At 40.3% G+C, this 21770-nt stretch overlaps 1 protein-coding gene across 3 annotated transcripts; it reads left to right on the top strand.

The window, feature by feature from the left end:
* Window positions 1-8986: 8986 nt before the first annotated feature.
* slc35b3 (solute carrier family 35 member B3) lies at window positions 8987-20833 on the top strand. 3 transcript variants are annotated; one of them, XM_028569535.1, is made up of 10 exons: window positions 8989-9116; window positions 10866-11102; window positions 11435-11556; window positions 14117-14271; window positions 15881-15988; window positions 16150-16247; window positions 16934-17026; window positions 18852-18963; window positions 19194-19263; window positions 19849-20833. In XM_028569535.1, the coding sequence occupies exons 1-10, from the start codon at window positions 9099-9101 to the stop codon at window positions 19997-19999; spliced, it is 1164 nt and encodes a 387-aa protein (XP_028425336.1). In that variant the 5' UTR covers window positions 8989-9098; the 3' UTR covers window positions 20000-20833. The 3 variants fall into 3 exon arrangements, with proteins under 3 accessions (XP_028425338.1, XP_028425336.1, XP_028425337.1); XM_028569536.1 differs by lacking the exon at window positions 8989-9116 and adding an exon at window positions 9185-9533; XM_028569537.1 differs by lacking the exon at window positions 16934-17026 and having other exon boundaries at window positions 8987-9116.
* Window positions 20834-21770: the final 937 nt, after the last annotated feature.

Below are 21770 nucleotides of genomic sequence, written 5' to 3'. Positions count from 1 at the left end.
CACATAAATGAGGTAGAATCCAAATGTGTCACACGAATACCGCATTTGCTGATATTGTGCATAACTTTCATTTCATGTGATTGCTCGGTCTCTCATGCAAAGAGATTTCTTTTTTATGTATATAAAAACAGAGAAGCCACCTAGTTTAAAGAAGAAAAAAAAAGTGAAAGTTGTCAATTTTACACAGGGTGATGTCATGTGAACAGAATACCTGTGGGTGTGTGCCATCTTTTTACTGAATCATTTGGCACTGCGCTTTATTTCTTAATTTTCATTGCCATGAAACACTTCAGAAAGAATATCAACCCAGAAGCGATATTTTCTGCAAGAAAAAACTAGTTCAAAGACATTTTTTTCTCCTCCCCCCCATCCTCAACTTACTGTCCTGGCATCTAGTCAATTTCCAATTTGCAATGACTTTTACAAGATTTTTTTTCCTGACTTTGTAGCAACACTGAAGCCCCCGGGCCAGTGGGTCATATAATTATTATGTGCAGGAAATGATAAGCATGTTTTAAAAGTGAAAATTAGGTTTAATTGTGGTGTACGGCTGCGATGTGAGCATGAAATCACAAAAGTCAAACTTATGAGACTTTTGCATTATTTAAACAATTTGGAATGGCTAATTCATGATGGGTGTGATTTTCAAGGACTCATGTTTCTTTTCTTCTTTTTTTTTAAAAATGATGGGATACGGTAGTTGAGGTTCATATTCTGGACATATTTTAGAATATGACTTCTAGACCTTTTTTTAAATTTTTTATCAGGTACATTCATAAATTGTGTCAAACTGAGTGAAAATGAGAAGCACATTCTCAACAAATGGCTGATTTAGTTATTCTCACCGAGAGGATTTGTAAATATTTGTTTATACTGTTTTAGTCTTTTTTTCTTTTCTTTTTTCATATTTTTTTGTCTTGTTTTCTGTTATTCATGCATTTCTCCACATGATTTTTATATGCGAGACCAGAAGATCTCTGTTAAATAGGCTAGTGGTGTCTTGTAATCCATATGGGATGGGCCAAATGTTTAGAATACTATTTGATTTTATTTTGGGCCTTGTACGCAAAGCCCAGATCCTGGACCAAGCTGGCACACAGAAACTCCATGTAATGCATCGCTGACTCATAAAGATAACCTCAGACTTCCATTAGCCTCTGACAAAGCTCCGGGTTTCAACTCACACCTTATAGTCCCTGACTCGTACATCAGCGCCAATCGGCAAACCAAGCCAAAGACAGGAAAGCGAAAGGAACGTGCGAAGTGTCCTTGGAGTAACCAAAACAACTGCGAGTCCAATTTCCTTCTTTGTCACTTTTTGTAGCTTTACTCTCAAATGGAGAGCGAGCTGAGAAAAGAACGTGTTGTCGGCCTGACTAAAACACTGGCAGCTCTCCTGCCCGTGTGTAAAGCTGACATCCAGTTTCCTGAGTGAAGTCATTTCCTCAGTAGACGTTTTGCACAAACACGGGACTAATATCCAAGGCGGTGGGGTGGGTGGGTGGGGGTTCAGGGGCGCTTGTCTTGAAGAAAAGGGCTGACGGGAAACATCCACCTTTAAATTTAATTTCACCCTTTCATCATTGAGCACAGATAAGAGATTCGGTAGCCGTGGTTAACTGGGGAAATATTATGATAAATCGACTTTTATTAGTATTTTTCCCCATTATTCATGACAATAACAATACAATGTCCTCATGGTGGTAATGGTGCATGTGTCTGGATGCATCACTGGCAAAGGCGAGGGCACTTATTATGGAAACAGTGCTATGATGAATGTGTTAGAGCAACTCAAACTTAATCTAAACTGCATTACATGTTGTTTTGAATATACCTTCATGATATGCCCATCTTTAATGTACTATCAAGTGTAGGGAGCAGAATTGCTTTAGTCTCAAAATTCAGAGCAGCAGAGAGAGAGAGAGAGAGAGAGAGAAAGAGAGAGAGGCTTTAAAATACTGTCTGTGAGAAATGCAAAATTTATGAATACCCCCCTCACATCTCAGCTTGATTTATGTGAAATAATAATACACTATTTAATGCTTAAACATAGCTAGGAGCGATCCCTGGCTATCAAGATGTACAATGGAGTAATGGGGCTGGAAGACAAATCACCTTGTGGACTTGTGATGCTTATTTAAAGGTGCTCAGGCAGATATATTAAACTATATGTAATTGTACACTAACTCTGTGCTGTAGGCAGAGGCGGCAAACACAGGAGGAGGCCAGTCATGATGCAGATGGAGTGGTGTAATCAATTTGACTCAAGCATCAGCATCCACGGCGGAGACGAGGGAGAAGGGGAGGGAGGAGACGAGGGAAGACTCTTCGATCTGCTATCCTGTCATCTTATTTAGGTTTAAGCCCTCTTTCATACATCCTGTAACTCCATCTATACTTTTAAACAAAATGTCAACAACAAGAAACGTACAGTTAAAAGTTACAAAACAGATTCCTGCTTGAACATTGAGAAGAAAAGAAAATCCCACATGAAATTGAAAATTAAATTGTTAGCTTTTAGGCTCAGGAGCTACAGTAGCATGTGTGTATCTACTGTACGTTTTGGCACAAGGTGCATCGTCTTTAAAGATGAGGGCCAGGTTCAAACGGAGCCAGTGGTCACACGGATCGTGATTTATGATTCACTGATTGCCTCGTTTAATTAAAGTAAATGGCAAAGCAAGGCAAGGCCAAATTGTCCTGATCTGATAAATTGGCCCCCATTTTACCACCAAAAGCAGGTAGGGTAAATAAACAGGGTAATTACAATGGTAAATGGAGCCTCTGTGAGCGAGCCCTGTAGGCTGTGGGCGGCTCACCCAGGATGTACTGAAGAAGTGAACAACAGGCGTTCCCGTAACTTCTTTTTTTTTTTAACATCTTCCCTGTGTCTCTGAAGCCCGGCCACGCCAAGAAAAACATACTTGCGTACACACAGACACCTACGAGGTGCACACACTCTCGCTCCCATATTCAGTGACACACAAACCACAGCTCTCCCCCCACCTCCATCCTGGTGTGTTCGTGTACAATTATAGCTACGGTGATCCACAGGTGTTGAATTCTTCTGGCAAGCCATAAAACATGATATGCATGATTTGTGCAGTCAGCCAGGTCTGTAATTTCATTCTCCTTTTCTTTCATTTTCCCTTCCTGGGCCACACGATCCATTTTCCTGCTTTATGAGAGCGCAGACACCCAGAGAGACTTTCAGGATGATTACATGCCCCGTGCCATGGGGGGTCTGAGGAGCCAACACGCCAGCCTAAGAGCCGTGTCAAACCTGGGTAAAAACATCTATTTGAATAAAGGTTTTAAATATTTGAACTGCTCGAGGTGCGCGTCATTTATCCTCCTATAGACATTTGCAAATCCCCAAGTGAAACTATCAACTTCTAATATATATATATATATATATATATATATATATATATATATATATATATATATATATATATATATATATATATATATGATCCATTTAAGTATCAAAAATATATAATTTTGCTCAGGTATGCAGTCTGCCGTCGTACGAGCAGTACTGATTTAAGATCAAGACACATGCCCTCGTGGTCCTGTGAGTGTCAAAATAAATCAAGCGTACCTCACATGGCTCATGTATTTAAGGCGATATTCATATACACACAGTCGGGCCTGATGTCACAGCACGTGGGTCGGTCTGTTGGCAGAGGACTGCGATGTCCTCCAGGGGAAACTAAACAAACTCTGTCTGCCACTTTCACAGTGTGTAGGTCCTGTTCTGTGGAGCGCATACACACACACACACACACTCACACACACATTCCTGGGTTACATTTTGACACATGCACACCTACAGTATAAACGCCAAAGGAGAAAAACAAAAAATTGAGTTTTGTACATATTAAAACTGACTCATTATTATAATTTGATCCAAGATTCACATAAGCGTATTTCTAATATTACTCTGAGATTTACCATAGCTTGCCATTATCATAAATATAATGTTAATATCTATGTAAATAACTGCCTCTCGTGGATTTAAGATGAGGCTATGTTAGTTATTGGGTGCATAAGGATAAATGCATGCGAAAAGCTAAATGGGCCACAAAGTTTTGCATATTGCGCAAATTTCGTTGTTTTTTGCAAAGCTGTCAACAGAGAGAACTCCTTTAACTTCAATCCATGAGTAAATCATATTCAGACATAAACCACAGCATTAATCCTGGCGGGTGATTGACATTTCATATCTGGGACAATACTCCAAATAATTAAAAAACAGAAATCTTGAAAGGTAATAGCTTCTCAAATCCATTAAGTAGTTAAAGGTTATGAGAAAAAAAAAAAAAACAGGATTATTGCTCACAGCAAAACTCCTTATTAAATGAGACTACGTAATTTGTTTCTAAATCCCTTTCTCTTCATAAGCACAGCACAGGTTAAATGAATGGGCAATGAAACATGCGTGTCATTTACCGTCACTCTGAGGATACAACAACCAATCCCCACCCCCCCCCCCTGTCTATATGTATTAGTGCAAAAAGCGAGTATGGTAGATTGGATAAGCAGACACACAATTGCTGGTAAATTGTTTGTTTAATTACTTTTTCTTTGCTTTTCTTTGAGCACATTTGCAAAGAGAGATGCTTCCCCCTCCTGGCTGCTCATAAGAAAGTCAAAGGCTCCCTGGTCTCCTGTGGCTGCCCTCAGTGCCACCTATGCAGTTTGTTGTCACTGCTTATAACCTGAGTGTGGATACACTTTTTTAACACGTGTGTGCGTGTGCGTGTGTGTGTGTGTGTGTGTGTGTGTGTGTGTGTGTGTGTGTGTGTGTGTGTGCGCGCGCACAAATGCACGTATCCCCATTTGCAAAACTATTAGCGGTACTGTAACTGCTAGGTTGGCTTGTAGTTCACTGAAAAGTTTGTGTTTGTACTCATGATTCTTCAAATGACTTTTGGATTAAGAGACACTATAATAATGTATCCTTATACATTTACAAGGGGTTATTAATAAGACTTGCTTTATAATTTATATATATATATTTAAGATAAATCCTGCAGTGATTTTGTGCATTGGTGGACTGTCTCTCTCTCTCTCTCTGTCTGCCTCTACACTGTCAAATAATGGCAACAATAAAAAAAAATAAAAAATATTTTTAAAAAAACAGTCCAGCTTTGAATCCTGCGAGAACAATTTCTGTAGTTAATGTATGTATTATAGGCTACAGTGTCACTATGTACAGCATAGCTAAGACACACCTTAATTATAAATATAATTATTAATTATCAAATTATTAATATAATTATTAGCGGTCAAGCTATGAGGCATACAGCAACAGTGCAATGCCTGAACTTGCTTTCATGGTGGGAAAAAAAACTCTGTAACTAAAATACTCGTAGAAAAAAAACTGGCTGCAATCATTTTCATTATTGATTACTTTCATGAATGTTTTGCATAATTAATTGTTTGGCTTATGAAACGTCAGAAAAACGTAATACAATGCACATCGCAAATTCATAAAGCCCAAGTTGCCATATTTAAAAAGCTTGTTTTGTCCAACCAACAGCCCAAAAGTTAAAGGTAATAAGTTTACTATCATAGAAAATTAGGAAAACTAGCAACTATTCACATTTCATGATTGTGTTGGGGCCAATACCTATTTTGTTTTAAAAAATGATCTAAATGACTATTCCATTATCAAAATTGTTGCCAGGTCCTTTTTTTTCATAAGTCGGTCAATTACTCTACTTGTCATCCAATAAAAACCATGGGAACCAGGGTTTCATTCAGTCACTTTCAACTCAGCAAATACAGCTATATTGTCAGAGGGGCCGGGGAGGAAATAATGCCATCCTGGAGTGTATTAGTTTCTCTTACAGTAAATAACCTACAAAAACGTTCTTATAAAGCTGCTTGTATTATAACTGCAGTTGAGTTCCTGGTTTAAATTGAATTGACTGCTCACTGAATGTAAATTGACCCTCAACCCTGATATGAAGCCCTCCTCTGATGGTAAAGGCACATTAAATGGCGACTGTAAGAGATCCGACCCACCATGCACCTCTTGCCCTCTGATGACAGAGAACAGATGATCTGAATTTCAAACGTCCGCAGCCACCGTGAACCAGTCTGTGTCTGCTCTCTGGCAGAGAGGATAGAGGAGGAGGGGGGGGACATGAGACGGGGGAGAAAAATGTAAGAGCAGCAAGCCTAGCAGATCAAAGAAAATAACATGGGAGAGGATATGAGTGCTTTGAGAAGTAATATAGCCGAGATAGCATCTGTTTTCCGTAGCATGCAGGAGGCTTGAGACAAGCCCAGAAAAAAAGACAACGGAGAGCGAGGGCACTTTAGCCGAGGATAAGACCAAACACAAATGGGTTATTAAGAAGCCCTCAATGTAATATCTGGCTGACAGTAAAGTGTCTCTTTTTGAAATGATCCACTGCTGGGGTTAGGGGGCTTTTTACGATACTAATATTGAATAAATAATATGGCGGATCATTACGAGGGAGTGGGTGTTTATTTTAAAGAAGACAAAACAGTAATGTTATCACCAGGGCCTTGCTGGACAGTTTACTAAACCCCAAGACGTCCTGTTCTGCAACGAAAAGCTCCAAAACAAACATGCTAGACGCCTGCTAATGATTAAAATAGGTAACGCTAGTATTTCCCGAGTCTCATCTCTACACTAACCAGAACTTGAATAATGATGAGGAAATGGAGGTGAAAACCTTTTTATTATGTGCTTCATCGGGTGTTCTATCAGTCTTGGTTGATCATGTAAAATGTTGTCACTAGATATTCGTTAAAACCCGTTTCAAAGTCAAACTTGTGTGTTGTATATAATACACTTGGGTAAATGTGTATCATCCTTCATGTTATTTTAATGAACAGATATTGTGGTTTGAGGATGACGAGTGTGAATTCAACAAATGTTAAAATCTGAGCCACAAACCCTGTGCAGGACACTCACCCAGTTGTCTATTTTCATTTCTATCGTCCATATAGTATATCAAAACCATTCATAGGTCGCGCTCCCATATGAGCCTCCTGAAGATTGAATAATGTCCTTCCTGATCCGCGCTGCAAGAGGCCATATTGGATCCAGATTTCACTGGTTCAAAAGTCATTTCATTCCCCTTCATTTCTCCCCCCCTCTCTCTCTCTCTCTCTCTCTGCTTTATTTCACTCTGTCTCTCTCAAGCCTTCTCTCTGCCTGCTTTATTTATTGCAGGTCCAGTGGTGTGGTACAAAGCCATTACCTGCGCATATGTACCTTTTTGAATAATCAATAAATAATTATTTTATTATTTAATAGGATCGTATGGGAAAAGGAAATGGGTTTTATTACATAAATCCATCACGCATGATGAATGGGTACACTTGTAAAGTTGGACGGGGGAGAAAGGGAAAGTGGTTCGGACGGGCCTGCGCGCAACGGCAGTGCCTCACTGAGCACTTTCTCTATGCAAGGTTGTAAATATGACATTTTTGTCTCTTTGGGACTGTCAATTGGAGTGCAAGGGGAATGGGGGAAGGGGATTGTAAATTCAGAGAGATTAATTAACCTTTTACATTTGCGATTCAGCCCTGCATCTTTTTCTGTGTATTGTGACCCCTATGAGCAGAGGGGTTAGAGACCTGGCCGCAGACGGCCCAGGGAGTGCAGACGTCTCATTCCAAATGAGTTATTAACAGAATTTTTTGAATAGATGGAAAAATTGTAGCCTGGCCATTTAGTGTCATAAAGGCCGGGTTGGCGAGGCGGCAGGGGCCTCCCAGGGACAGGAGGCAATACCATTACAATCAAATCTGAGATGGAAGAGGGATTGAGCTGTCCATTCTGAATTTTTATATTGTCAGAGGGGCCGGGGAGGAAATAATGCCATCCTGGAGTGTATTAACCTCTGGCTGGGGAAAGAGGACAGAGGAAGAGAGAGGGGGAGAGAGAAAGAAACAAGGCAGGCAGAGGGAGGGATTTAAGATTGGACCGCAAGGAGAAAGGAAAGCTAGAAGAGGGAGGAGAGAAATGAAGGGGCAAAAGAGTTTCATGCCTTATGCTTGGGAAGCCAAAGAGGGAGAGACAGGGATATGAGATGGCCGAGAGACAGAGTCAGAACAGAAGAGTAGGGAATAATGCAATAAGGATTTAGAGAGAAAGAAATGTAGGGGGAGAATGGCATATATGGCCACGACTGGGGGAGAAGGAGGAGAGATGATAGGAAAGACAGAGAAAAGGAGGGAAGAAGAAGGAAGTTTGGAAGGATTAGGGGAATGGCATGGAGGGAGGAGGTGAAGGAGGCAAGGGGAAGGCTGCAGGAGAAGTTGTGAGGAGTGATGACATGTGGACAATAGAAAATCATTGTGAGCTAGCTGCTCTACAATGTATACCTCACCACAATATTAAGATGATATACAGTATAAACATAATAATCAGCATATTATATTGTTGTCCAGTGCAACTTCTCTAAACATTTTTCATTTCATTATTAACATTCAAAAAAGAGTAAAAGTACAGCTGTATTAGCAAGAAAGGGTAAACTATCAAACATAAAAGCATATGGCTGTTCCAGAGGGAGCTTGGTGGTTTAATGCCTATAAGCTATAAATAATAAATAGGCCTACATGTTTGCCTTAATCTGCAAACTAAAGTAATTACGACTACTAGTTGTCAAAAAAGGTAGTTTAATAAAAAGTAAAAACCTTTCCCTTTCAAATGTAGTAGAATATAAATAGAAAGTAACATACTTAAGTAAAGTACAAGTAGGCTGTAGAAAGTCTGAGTTCACATTACGGTCCATTAACTGGTCCTAAAATATTAACTGGGGCCCCTTGGTAGCTCACCTGTTGGAGCAGGTGCCCATGTGTGGAGGTTTACTCCTCGACGCAGCAGCCCTTTGCTGCATGTCGATTATAAAAAAATATATATATTAACTGGACCATTGAAATAGGATATGATCCATTAATTTATATACTCAAATCAATATTTGCAGTAAATAAAAAAAATTGCTTATCACAGGAAGGAACTATGTTGCTAAAGCGGACAAACGAACGTGCATGTGTTTAGGTGCACGGTGGTGGTGACGGGAGGCAGCAAACTCACCTATCTCAAAATGGATTCTTCAAAACAGGTAAGTCTGCGCCGTTTTACTTTTAACTAAAAGCATGCGCTCGCTTTATGAACGTGAGGTTCCACTGTTCATGGCGCAGGATAATATCGTTTTACATATTTAAGACCGTATTCAAGTGTAGCCTGTTTACCCGGTTTACTCGGCCGGTGATGTGTGGCTACGTTGACCAATAGCATCGCAGTTCAGAGGTCGCAGCAGAGCGGAAGTTGTTGGCTGCTTCTGCAAAGTGCATGCAGCTTTTAAGGCTAACACGCCTCTCAGCGTGTTTTAGCTCTTTGGCATCGTAAAGGAAAACTATGAAAATGTTCGAAATGTGCGTAAGAAGAAGTCGGCACGTCCAGGGAAATGATTTTCACCGACATCGCCTCTGAAGAAGAGGATAAGCTAACGTAAAGAAACCCGGAAGTGTTGTTAAAGGTAACAAGTTTGCTACTGTTGCTTGCCTGTTTGGCAAAGAAACCAAAGTCAGGGATCAAATAAATCGCTAGCTAATTGTAATCTTCTCATAAAATGACATTGATTGTTGGAATTACCGATTTTCTTTAGATGCGTAGCTAATCTATGCTAGCTAATAACAGTCGCTAGCACCGGCTGCCCTCATGTAGCCTAACGTTAGCCAACGTCACTGGCCATCATACTTTATTAAACCCATCATACATGTATTAACTTGTCATATCAGTTCAATCTACAATTTAGTGGATGTTTAGCTAGTTGAATGTGATGCAGCGGTTAAGTCCATAAACTAATAAGGGCTGTGTATAGTAATATTAACAATAATGGAGCATAACAGTCATATTTTAAAGTTAGAATGAAAAACAACATGCTTTTGACCTATAACGTTAGCTACATATGTAATAACTGTAATCACTGTTAAAAGGCAGCGGCAGTCTGAGCATTAATACAAATGGGTGCTCTGAAGGTCTGCATGCTTCTCCGAAGTTGTTTGATAATGTTTCCAGTGTCACAGAGCTCGACTGCATTGCTGAATGTTCTCTTCTTTGCGTAACATTACCATCAATAACCATTCAAATTTTACAGGAAGTGGCTTTATCTGATTTTATTTTATTTTTTTTGCCATGATTCCCTTGTTGCAACAAGTTGAACTGGTCACTGTGGTTATTTGGTTATATGGTGGTTGTGAACGGTCAATATCTTGGCAAAGATCTTAGATGAGATAATAACATGGATAATAAGCGCTTATCTCAGGGCTAAGTTTGTCCCGTCCATCTTTTACGTTTACCACTTTTTTATATCAGGTAAGTTACCTAATGTTGGTTACTGTACTGCATACAAAGGTCTATCTATCTTGCTCAGTCAACAAGATAGTTACCAACCCAAGATGTTTACATTTCTTTTCAGTTTTCACATGCATACCTTGTTTACATTCACACTGTTTTTTTATTATTATTATTATTATTATTATTATTATTGTTGTTTATTTTTCACATGCTGCCTTTTTAAAATTGTTTTATTTTGTATATTTGTAGCATATATTGTAGATTTTACATTGCTTGGCATTCTGTGGACAGCAAAGGAAGAATTTCATTGTACAGGGAAACATGTTTCCCTACTCGGCATATGACAATAGAACTTTGGAATTGAAAAAGACTGAAACTGAAAGAATGGCCTAATGCTTCTTCGAGCTTTTCAGCTGTTCCTACCACAACTTCAGGCTGTGCTTAACACTAAATTAGGAGAAAATAATATCCTATGTGATTATTGCCTACATCAATCTGTATGTTCCTACAGCTCCCAGCAGCCACAGACACAATGAGTGCCAAATATGGCCTGGTGAGCTACAACAGTTCACGGAAGCACCTTTCGATCTCCATCCCGTCGTCTACAGAGGTGATGTCGCCCCACATAAAGTCTGTGGAGGAGCTGCGGGTCCTGGGAATCAACCTGAGCAGCTTCAGTACCCCCACACAGTTCTTGATCTGCGTGGCTGGAGTCTTCCTCTTTTACCTCATCTATGGATACCTGCAGGTAACACAGGAAGAAAGACACAATCTGAGAGATGCACTTGAGAACACACACATGGTTGTTGCAGTGTATGGGGAAGTGCTGTTGTGAAGCTCTATGTGACTATTTGCATGTTCAGATGCAAAAGACATCTGATGCAAATTTAGTCTTTTTTTTTTTTTTTTTTTTTTTACATTCACTACTTTATTAAATGTAGCTGTGTTCCTGTCTGTGCAATTGGAAAAAGAATACAAGACAAAACAGATGACATGTAAACAAAGTTCGTATTTCACAAGATGGACTTCAGAAGGCTATTATTACCTGCTTTTTGATTATTTATTTTGCCCTCCATCCAGGAGTTGATATTTTCCGTGGAAGGATTCAAGCCTTTTGGTTGGTACCTCACTCTGGTCCAGTTTGGCTTCTACTCCATGTTTGGTCTAGTGGAGCTTCAGCTCACGCAGGACAAACGCAGAAGGTAAATAATCCCCTGCCCCTGGATGACAGACTTTACTCACTATAATTCAGGTTAAAATTGTATCCCTTTTAACATGTATACCCCATCTTAAAGACAGAGTTGGTAATGTTGAAAAGCTAGCAAGATTTAGTAGCATCTCCCCGGGGCTCTGTCTAACTCAGGGTTTTGCATGGGGTCTTAAGAAGTCTAAAAAAGTCCAAAGGTCTCTCTTTGAAATCCAAATCTTAGGCCTTAAAAAGTATTAAATTCGCTGAAGTATTGTGTTCTAGGTCTCAAATCATTTTAAACTGGTCTTAATTTACCTAGATCCATGTAACCCTACCTCTAATGCTCCCGCAGCTTTACACTGTTTTTGTTTCTGTGGTGATGTAGTTCTTTCTTTCGCTAGTCCAAATATAATTCACTGTATAATGACGACAAATGAAACCAATATTGCAACGGATTGTACCACAGACATGAAACAGATTTTATTCCCACAAAGCAGCTCCGCAACTCCCGTAAGCTACCTCTGTGTCGCTTTAGTTCAATTTCAAGACATTCATTTACTTTGCAAGTAATTTTGTGTCTCTGTTTCCTTTTGTATGTTTTTTTTTTTTTTTTTTTTTTGTGTTTTGATATAGGTCTTAAATTTAATTCATAATGGTATACAAAAGGTCTTAAAAAGACTTAGACTTAAATTTGACGTGGTGAAACCTGCAGAAACCCTGCTAACCCCTCCCCCTGCCCTCGGGGGGTGCGCCCCACACACAGACGTGCACGCGCACCGCTTCTACAGAGCAAAGAAAGGACTGCAATTTGACTTCATGTCTCATTCACCGGCAAGGAAACACCTAATATTACCATACCGAATGTTTAAAACAAACATGACTACTGTTAGAAATGCGGCGACGACGTGCACTGAGCTCAGGCTCGTACATAGAGGTAGAGTACCCTCAGCGGGGCATGGAGGAATTTCATTGGTTCTTTCCAAGCAGGCCGCAAGGCAGTGATTGGTGGGCGTTTTCACAGGATTGCAGCAGCTACATATGACTAGGGCTGGGCGATATGGACCAAAAGTCATATCCCGATATATTTTGGCTGAATATCGATATACGATATATATCCCGATATTTTTTTCCGCAAAGTGAGAGCAAATGTTCAGTCAAAGCCAAAATCAAATATGACATGTCACAAGTAGTTTCATAGAGACAGTTGCAAAATCAAATAAATAATAAACCGGTTTCTTCACCTGGTTCATGATTAAATGCTCAGCTGTTCAAATAACAATAAAATGTAAACCTAAATACTGTATAACAGGAGTACCTTTTTTGAAATCAAAGCTCCATATTTGTGATTCGTTCCAAAGGTCAATTAAGCTTTTGATATTAATATAATCTACTTTGTTCAAAATGTAATGCCTCATGCCTGTAAGCCTAGGTTTATAGTCCCATTCTTCCACTTGATACTGCTTCCACTTAAGTAAACTAAAAGATGAACTATCGACTACAAAACAAAGAAACTAATTAATGTGTTAATACAAAGAATATTTATTATGATCGGTTCACAGATCTGAGTCCAAACGGAAACTTCACCCTTCTGAACTAAGAGTTTCTGCTTCAAGGTGAAGTTTAAAACAGACTGAAATGTCCAGGCTCATTCCTCCACTATTTATTTCTGTATGTATTTATGCGTTACATGTCATTTTAACGGGCACTGAGCTCCAGATCCTGCAGCTGCAGACGGTCTCTGCTGCCCCGCTGTAGCTTCTCTCCGTCCGCCTGCCGCCGCAAACTTAGTGGAACTTTCCGCCGATATCGACATACAGGTCGTCCTGGACTGCGTGTAAGATCCTACCGATCACCACTCTGTCTTTGGCTGGTCCGATCTGGATCAGCGGGGACCCATGCAGCAGCGAGGCAAAGCTGTGTTTTTCCGGGGAAGAGACGCTGCGGCCGCCACGGAGCTCTCCGCCTCCCGCTGCCGCCGGAGCTCAGATTGCTGGTCGAAGGCGGCATACATAATCATAAAACACATTGTCACCTGTTAAATGTTATTCATTGCTGTTTGTTCTTTTCATTTCCTCTATCGAACATAATTAAGCAGTACAAAAGTCCGGCATCTTTAGCGTTGATCTGAATGCTTCGCACCCCTGTTCCAAGATGGCGGCGGTTTTGACGTATGTTTAGAACCTCAAGGCGACATCTGTGTATATATCTATGGGAGCAAGGATCACATTTGAACTATATCAATATATGCGATATGGTCTAATTCCATATCTCATTTAAAAATATATCGATATATTTTTAATATCGATATATCGCCCAGCCCTACATATGACGGATCTTTTTCGCTCCTTTTCCGGAGCCCATAGGTTAGTTATTGCTGTCGGGGTGACAAAGATAACCATTTCAAACAATATATAAAAAGTGAACATTGGAAATAGTTACCAACCCTGCCTTTTTAAGCTGATGTTTTTTGGAAGACGTAGTGATGACCTATTGTTGTTAAATCATCTGAAGCAACACATCAGTTTAACATGGAACTCTGTTTCTCAACTACTTAATATGTTCTTGTCTTCCAGGATACCAGGGAAGACCTACATGATGATAGCATTTCTAACAGTGGGCACTATGGGCCTATCTAATACCTCTCTGGGCTACTTGAACTACCCTACACAGGTCATCTTCAAGTGCTGTAAACTCATCCCGGTCATGATTGGAGGAGTGTTTATACAAGGTACGCTGATTCTACTGTACATGTATTTACACAGACCTTACAGATTCAAATACATATTTATGTGCTGAGGTTTTTAAGTTGTTTTTTTTTTCTTACATTTTCATCCTTCATACTATGTGATTAATATGTGCTGTGTGTCTGTAGCTGTGAATAGTGCAGCTCTCTTTCTTTATTCCCCATTATTTGATCTGGACTTGACACCTCAATCCTGGGGTTTGAAGTTGTCGGGTGTATTTGTTGTGTAAACGAGGATCGTCGATCAGTGCGTTAACTCTGAGTTGGCTTCGTTGAAAAGCTTCAACCTGAATCAGCGGCTTTAATTAACTGTCAGGATTTTCAAATCCAGCGTTCAGAAATATCGCTACACCTAGATTTTGAATTGTGATCAGTTGATAAACACCGCTTATTTAGAATTTAGAATCCGTAAGACAAACTCTTGAATTATAATTGTGAATTCATCCCAAATTTGTATGGTCAAATACATAACGATTGGGCCTTGAGCAGTTTAAAAAAAAATAAATAAATGATTGAAATCTAAAAAAAACTGTAAAGCAAACTAAATCACTGCCATTTTTATTTTGAGATTAGGGATCTCTAAAAGTAAAGGTTTAATTTTACTTAAAGGAAAATACATGTTTACCTAATTAAAACAATGTAACTATAGTCATCAGTCAGGAGAGGTGGATTTTGGAGAAGGTGCATGTTACACCTCATTTCAGTCATTTGCATGTTTCCTTTTGAAGCGATTGCAACCTTTCAACATTGAGTATCTCTTTCTTTTTTTTTTCTTTTTTTTTATCAACGTCTATTGTTTTCGATTGTCAAAGCCCAGTCGACTGTACTGGTTCTGTCTGTCCTTTCATCCTCACACCGACCCACTCAAGGTTCTGTGTCCTCAACGTCAGACAGGTTTTTGTGCATGTTTTGCCTTCTTGCGTCTCTCTCTAGATGGATAGATGTGAGGACCAGGGTCCCTCAAGGGGTCGGCTGGAAAACAGAATTTATTCACTTAGAATGCAAAGAGGAAAGAAAGTGGGAGAGAGGGATGGATGAAGGGAAGGGTGTGGGGCTGCATCTGATGTGAGGCCCTTCAAAGGCGAGTCAGGGAATCAAAGCCGACCACGGTCGACCTGATGCTGCGTCCCCTTGTCAACCTCAAGGCGTCTATCCATCAGACTGTTTTTGGAAGACTCCTTCATCCTGTTGTTTTTTTCCAAACTTTTCCTTTTTCACAAAGCTTCTTTTGTTTTTGACGCATTGTTACGTGCACAACCTCAGAAACTTTGAATTGTCAAGAATGCCCATTTTAAAAACTTGGGCAATGTCAACTTTTATTTAAAAAGAGGTGGTTCATCTTTTGAAGATTTCCCTGTTGGCCGTGCCCGAGGGGAGGTACTCTTCCCATGCAATGGCTCAGTTTGGTGTGTCTGTGTTTGTGATGTTGTAAAAGGTTTTGGAAGTTTTACCAGTTAATCTCTAAAACTTATTCTTCTTGTTTTCCTTTTTGTGAGGTTGGTCCACATAGGAGATTTCAAAAGTTTAGGTTTCTGATTTCAGAATTTCAGATTGACGTTCCAAATGGTTCAATTGCTGTGTGTTCTTGTCCCAGGTAAACGCTATAATCTTGCTGATGTGTCTGCTGCTCTCTGCATGAGCCTGGGACTCATCTGGTTTACGCTAGCTGACAGCAAAGTGGCCCCCAACTTCAACGTCACAGGTCATATCTTTATGTAATAAATGAATGATATTCTTACCGTGGCATTGTATATGAAGTGGGGCGATGTCTTTTGCTAAATGCAAACCCACTAGCTCAAAAGTACATCATTCGTCAGATATCCATGTTCTTAGTTTTGTGTGTTTATGTTTGTGTGAATGTAGGTGTTCTCCTCATCTCCATGGCACTTTGTGCTGATGCCGCCATTGGAAACGTGCAGGAGAAAGCAATGAAACTCCACAATGGCTCCAACTCTGAAATGGTACCCTGTTTATCTAACTTTAAAAAAAGTATATATACCTACATAATAAGGGTGGGAATCACCAGAGGCCCCACAATACGATATTATCACAATACTGATGATACGATATTATTGTGATTCTAAACCTGTTGCGGTATTCTTCTAAACATATATACATATTAACAACAATTAATAACACATATTCTGAGATGTATTGTAATTTATTACCTTTTTATTTTCCAACTTCAAATCATGCCCCCAAAAGGAAAGTGTATCTTTCCCGCTGACACGGTCACCCCTGCTGACCTCACCAGAAGGAAAAAGAAAACAAACAAAACGTAACTGTACCATATAGTGGACTGAAAAAGTAATTCATTTTATAGTACCAAAAAGTTAAATTCTAATGTTCAATTTCTATAATAAAAGATACATCGATGTATCGATACAGTATTGCCACGGAAAATATCACAATACTATGCTGTATTGGTGTTTTTCTCCCACCCCTACTACATAATAACGTGTATACAGTAAGTCTATTGGCAACGATATCTGTTCACACAATATCGGGGCGAGTGCAGCATATTTAGATCTGCTTGACTGTGTCCTCAAACCCAGACTGCTATGTCCCATGTTTAGGCTGTAAGCATTGTGATGATGTTATTGTCCGTGTGATGTCACTGACTGGTCATATGGGGTTGGGTTGACAGGTGCTGTACTCGTACTCCATCGGTTTTGTCTACATACTGACAGGCCTGCTCTGTGTGGGTGGGCTGGGACCAGCAGTGGCATTCTGCTCCGAAGTGAGTATACCTTAACGGTGTGTTCACACACGAAGCAAGCGTTTCGCACGATTACCTCCAAAGTCAAAGCAAGACTCGAACGAGAAATTCTGCCACTGTGTCGCCAAAGCCGTTGAGACGTTGAGATTGTCCTGCATGGCATAGGCCTGATTGAATTGAACTCCATTCAGAAAACATGAATGTTGTGGACAGACCTGACAAAGCATGAATTTGAAGACTTTTTACAAATCGGCATCACAGTGTTGTTATTTTGGAATGCTTTTGATCGGTTTATTGTAATTGAATCATAGCAAAATCTGTACCTCCCAGTAGCGCTCAAAGCGGTCATCCAGACATAACGTTACTTCCTGGAGAAGGCGGGGAAATTCACAGTGCTGTGTGCCCTTACAGATGATGTTATTAATCCAGTCACAATGACATTGTGTTTTCCGATGTATCTAGGACTTCCACAACAGGTACAAAGCAGAAATAGTGGTTATTTTGGCCATGGTTGAAGACAGAAATAAACCTTATTGGTGCCTACAGCTCTAGCGTGTCTCGCGCAAGTAACGCAAATAAACCAAAATTATCCCAACATGATTCCGTGGGGATGGGTGTGGGTGTGGGTGTGTGTACCCATACAACCGGTATCTACCTGACCGAATGGCAACGCAGATATCGGTGCCTCATTTCGGTGCCACTTAAATTCCTGCACTGTCCTCAGGGCTCCAGACAACAGACAACAGGAGCATCACTACATGTGACACAAGTTATTAATACACTTAGTAGCAGGTAACGTTAGCCTACAGTTAGCTAGTAACTAGTCTTAAGTGTGGCTGTATTTCACTCGAAAGGATTCCAACACCGGGATGTGCAACAGCCTGCAGCTAAAGACACAGTGTAGCTTAGCTACACCTTTCCTGATGCACTGATGCAGTCAGAGATGAGGAAGAAACAACACTAATGGGACTTAATGATGCATTCAATTGCACTTTGTAAACTCATGGTGCATTCAAGTGCACCTCAATAAACTCAGGCTGTTAGTGCAAAGTATCTGTAAAGGCCCCAGCACCATTTTAAAAGTATTGTTTTAGCACCGCTATTGGAAGAAGAAAAAAAACTATTCCCAACCGGTGGTCAAACGCACGAGTAAGTTCAGTGTGAACACACCGTAAGACAACGGGACTTGAGACTTTAAATTGCAGACATATTGCCACGGTCAAATGTTCTATTTAAGATGTAGATAAATCCGTTCTTATTAGTGCTAACGATTAAACCTGTTAACATGGGAGCCGAAATATAAACGGACACGCCACACAGCTGACACGCTCGCGTGACGCGTCCAGTGTGTAACCGGCCTTAGCGTACTACTCTTTGGCCGGCTCGCAAGCCCAAACAAGTGTGTGCGGCGTTCCTGTTTTGTTTCCGGTCTAGCTAGATCCGGTGTGGTGTTGTAGTTTTTCTAACGTTACTAGTTGTTGCAACAGCATGTGGAAAAAAAACTACAAAGTTTGCTAGGCCAAAAAGCACGCTAATCTGGTGATTAAAAAAAAATTGACGCAGTTAAAATGGGTTTTGCGTTAACGCCGTTAATAACCCGTTTAACTGACAGCACTAGTTCTTATGTATAGTATACTAATCGGGTGTCTTGTGTTCCTCTATAACCTTCTGAAATGTGACAGGCTGCTGCTTTTTTAATTCAGTCTGTATAAACTTATAAGATGCACTTTATTTGCTTGCTGTTAGAAAGTCCCGATGTTAATGCAGCATCAGGAGGATACAGTTCTCATTAATATTTCTGTGTCAAATTAGTAAAATAATTTTTTGATCCTCTCTTCCCTTCCAGCATCCCGTGAAGACGTACGGTTATGCGTTCTTGTTCTCTCTTACGGGTTATTTTGGCATCTCCTTCGTGCTGGCCTTGATCAAGCTCTTTGGTGCCCTGGTTGCAGTGACAGGTCAGAACTGCAGTTTGTCAAACCTTCTCCTCTCTTTACTCTGGGCTAATCTGACCAGTTTGTAATTTTAGTTTAGACAGAATGTCATAATCCACAATATGTATTTTAAAAACACATTTACAACAGACTACAAATGTCTCTTTCAACACGTTTGAAAGTTACATGTGTTGAGCTTTTGTTTCTCATTTGTAATGAAGTAAAACCAAAAATGTGTTTTAACTCCTTTGCAGTGACCACCGGGAGAAAGGCCATGACTATCGTACTTTCCTTCATGTTCTTTGCCAAACCTTTCACTTTTCAGTAAGTACGGTCACCTTTTGACTTTGATCAGTTTTTCTTCTTGTTAAAAGTAATTCTACACTGGCCTTTGACTAATAAACCTTGACTTGGCTCACCCCCTGCCCCTGGTTTTCATGTCCGTAGTCCATTTTTAGAACTTTGCTACTCCACTGCTCTTTCTCCTTGTCCCTCACCCTCCAACCTTCTCAGTGCTGTCAAAGGTGTCTCGTTTTCTGCTCTCCCGCTCTGTGTTGTAACGTTCTACACACACACACACACACACACACACACACACACACACACACACACACACACACACACACACACACACACACACACACACACACACATACACATACAGACAAGACATACAAAAACTTCTGTGTATCTTTCACCGACTTCATTTACCCTCCAGCTGGTTTTTGCCCTCCACCGTTGCTGGACTCACAGTCTCTTTTATGGCTGCAGTTTACACTTTTTAAACCAAAGTATTTTATTATCATACAGTCTTATCTATCTTTCCGTGACCCTCTAGTTGCTCCGCTTCCTGCCCTTGTTTGCACTTCAGAGTCTACTTTTTAAAGTATCTAATCTCTCCCTCATCAGGTACATCTGGGGCGGCCTTCTGGTAGTCTTTGGCATCTTCTTGAATATTTACAGTAAACAAAAAGACAAAATGAAGCTTCCTTCCATCATGGACCTTAAGAGCTGGCTGCTGACAGGAAAGAAAGTCAGATTTCTCTCACAAAATGTATAGGAGGCACCCACGGGCGTAGCGGAAGTCCTGCTCTGGCTGACTGTCTGTCTGTTCAGATGTAGAGTTGGCCCACCTGTCTCGGCAGGTATGCTGAAGCACCTGCCCGAGCTACGAGCCTGGGCTACGAGCCTCTTCACCACCAACATTGAGCCAAGGATTAATCCAGGATCGGTGATGGAGTTGCTGTGTAACCTCTCTATCTACCAGTACACCACTGGCTTAAATTACTCAAACTCTCTGCAGCAAACTGAAGGAACTGTAACTATTTTTTACAAGGGGATCAATGTTAGTGGGCTCTATGAAAGCAATGCTTCAGAGCTCCACAGAAACATTCCCAACATGGAGGACAACACTGAGGACTCATTAAAGGGAACCAGCGCCTTAGCAAACCAAATCGCACACTTTTGCACTGGAAATGACTTGTTCACGTAAGTGTGGTTGGAAACAAGTGAAATGTTGTAAAGAAAAGTACAGAGCGACAAGCTTCTGTCATGTCTGAAATGAATGTTTGTCCCACCACCACCCTAAAAAGAAAAAAATACATACTGATAAAAAAAAGCATATTTGCCTCCGCATGTGCCAGAAAGACAGGACTTAGGACAATAATCATTGTCTTGATGAAAGTTGCTTTTTTTCGTAGTATATTGGTAATTTATATCTGACTGTGCCCTGATTCATGAAAAGTGTGTCATGTGTTGACATTTTGGGGAATATGGAGACATTTGCTCCTCTGTACATCAGTACATAAAAACATGTCAATTGCCATAATTTGCTAACCATGTGTTTGGGTTAAAGGGTACCACTCTTTTTACATTAAAACAAAGTGAGACATTTCTCTTTGTGTGTGTGTGTGGGTGTGTGTGTATGTTATCCATCCAGTGGCCTTAGGCATGTTTGATTAGGAATCCTGAAAAAAGGATACCACTGTTAGACAGAAAACACACAGCAGCCTTCACTGTGCCTCGGCTGTCCTATTCATTTGGATCTATGCTGTGATTGTTTGTGTCATTCACATGAATGCCAGTCTCCATTCACTCTAAATGATGATGTGATGAAGCTCACACCTGGTCCTTCCTCTGTTGGCCCATTCAAGGATATTATGTTGAGATCTTTTAGGAGATGTTTCTACCAATTTACATTATTGTGTAACAGTAGGTGGTTGCATAATAATCTTTGTTGTTTGTATTATGCTGTGTTTCATGCAGACACCCCCTTCACTGACACCCTGCTTTTAGTATGACTATCACTGAGTTTATAATGGAAAAATGTAGTCCAGATAATTATTGCCCACGAGATCTGTGCTGTTCAGCACTATTCACTGTTTATCATATTTAAGATATCTAAAAACAAGTTTCTAATTTTGGTCTGATAATGTAAGACGCATAAAATCCATCGTTTTATTGTGAGTCTAAACATCCACAAAATTCCGACCAAATTCTCGTCCTGAGATAAATGAGTTGTCAGCTGCAGGGCTGCAAAGTGATTAGAGACACCGTCCTTCAACCTTGGACCCAGAGTCCTCCCTGTCAAAGTGCCCTGGAGCAAGAATCCAGCGCTGATGTTCTGTCTGCTGACCATGCATTGTGACCTCTCAATGGAGATACACAGGTGAGAAGAGAATTTCCTTACAGGGGTCAATAAAGTGTTAGATTACACATGCCCAGTACTGAAAATCACACTTTGTTTAATTGGTTGCAAGCCCAAAAGGCCCAATCAAGCAGAAATATAAAAAAAGGCTAGAAATAAATGTTTGAGAAGACTTTTGTCCTTG

Source organism: Perca flavescens, chromosome 22, assembly GCF_004354835.1.
Source record: "Perca flavescens isolate YP-PL-M2 chromosome 22, PFLA_1.0, whole genome shotgun sequence".
In the NCBI taxonomy this organism is placed as follows: Eukaryota; Metazoa; Chordata; class Actinopteri; order Perciformes; family Percidae; genus Perca; species Perca flavescens.
Note: the sequence above shows the minus strand (reverse complement) of the source record. Positions and strands in the feature narration are given on the sequence as shown.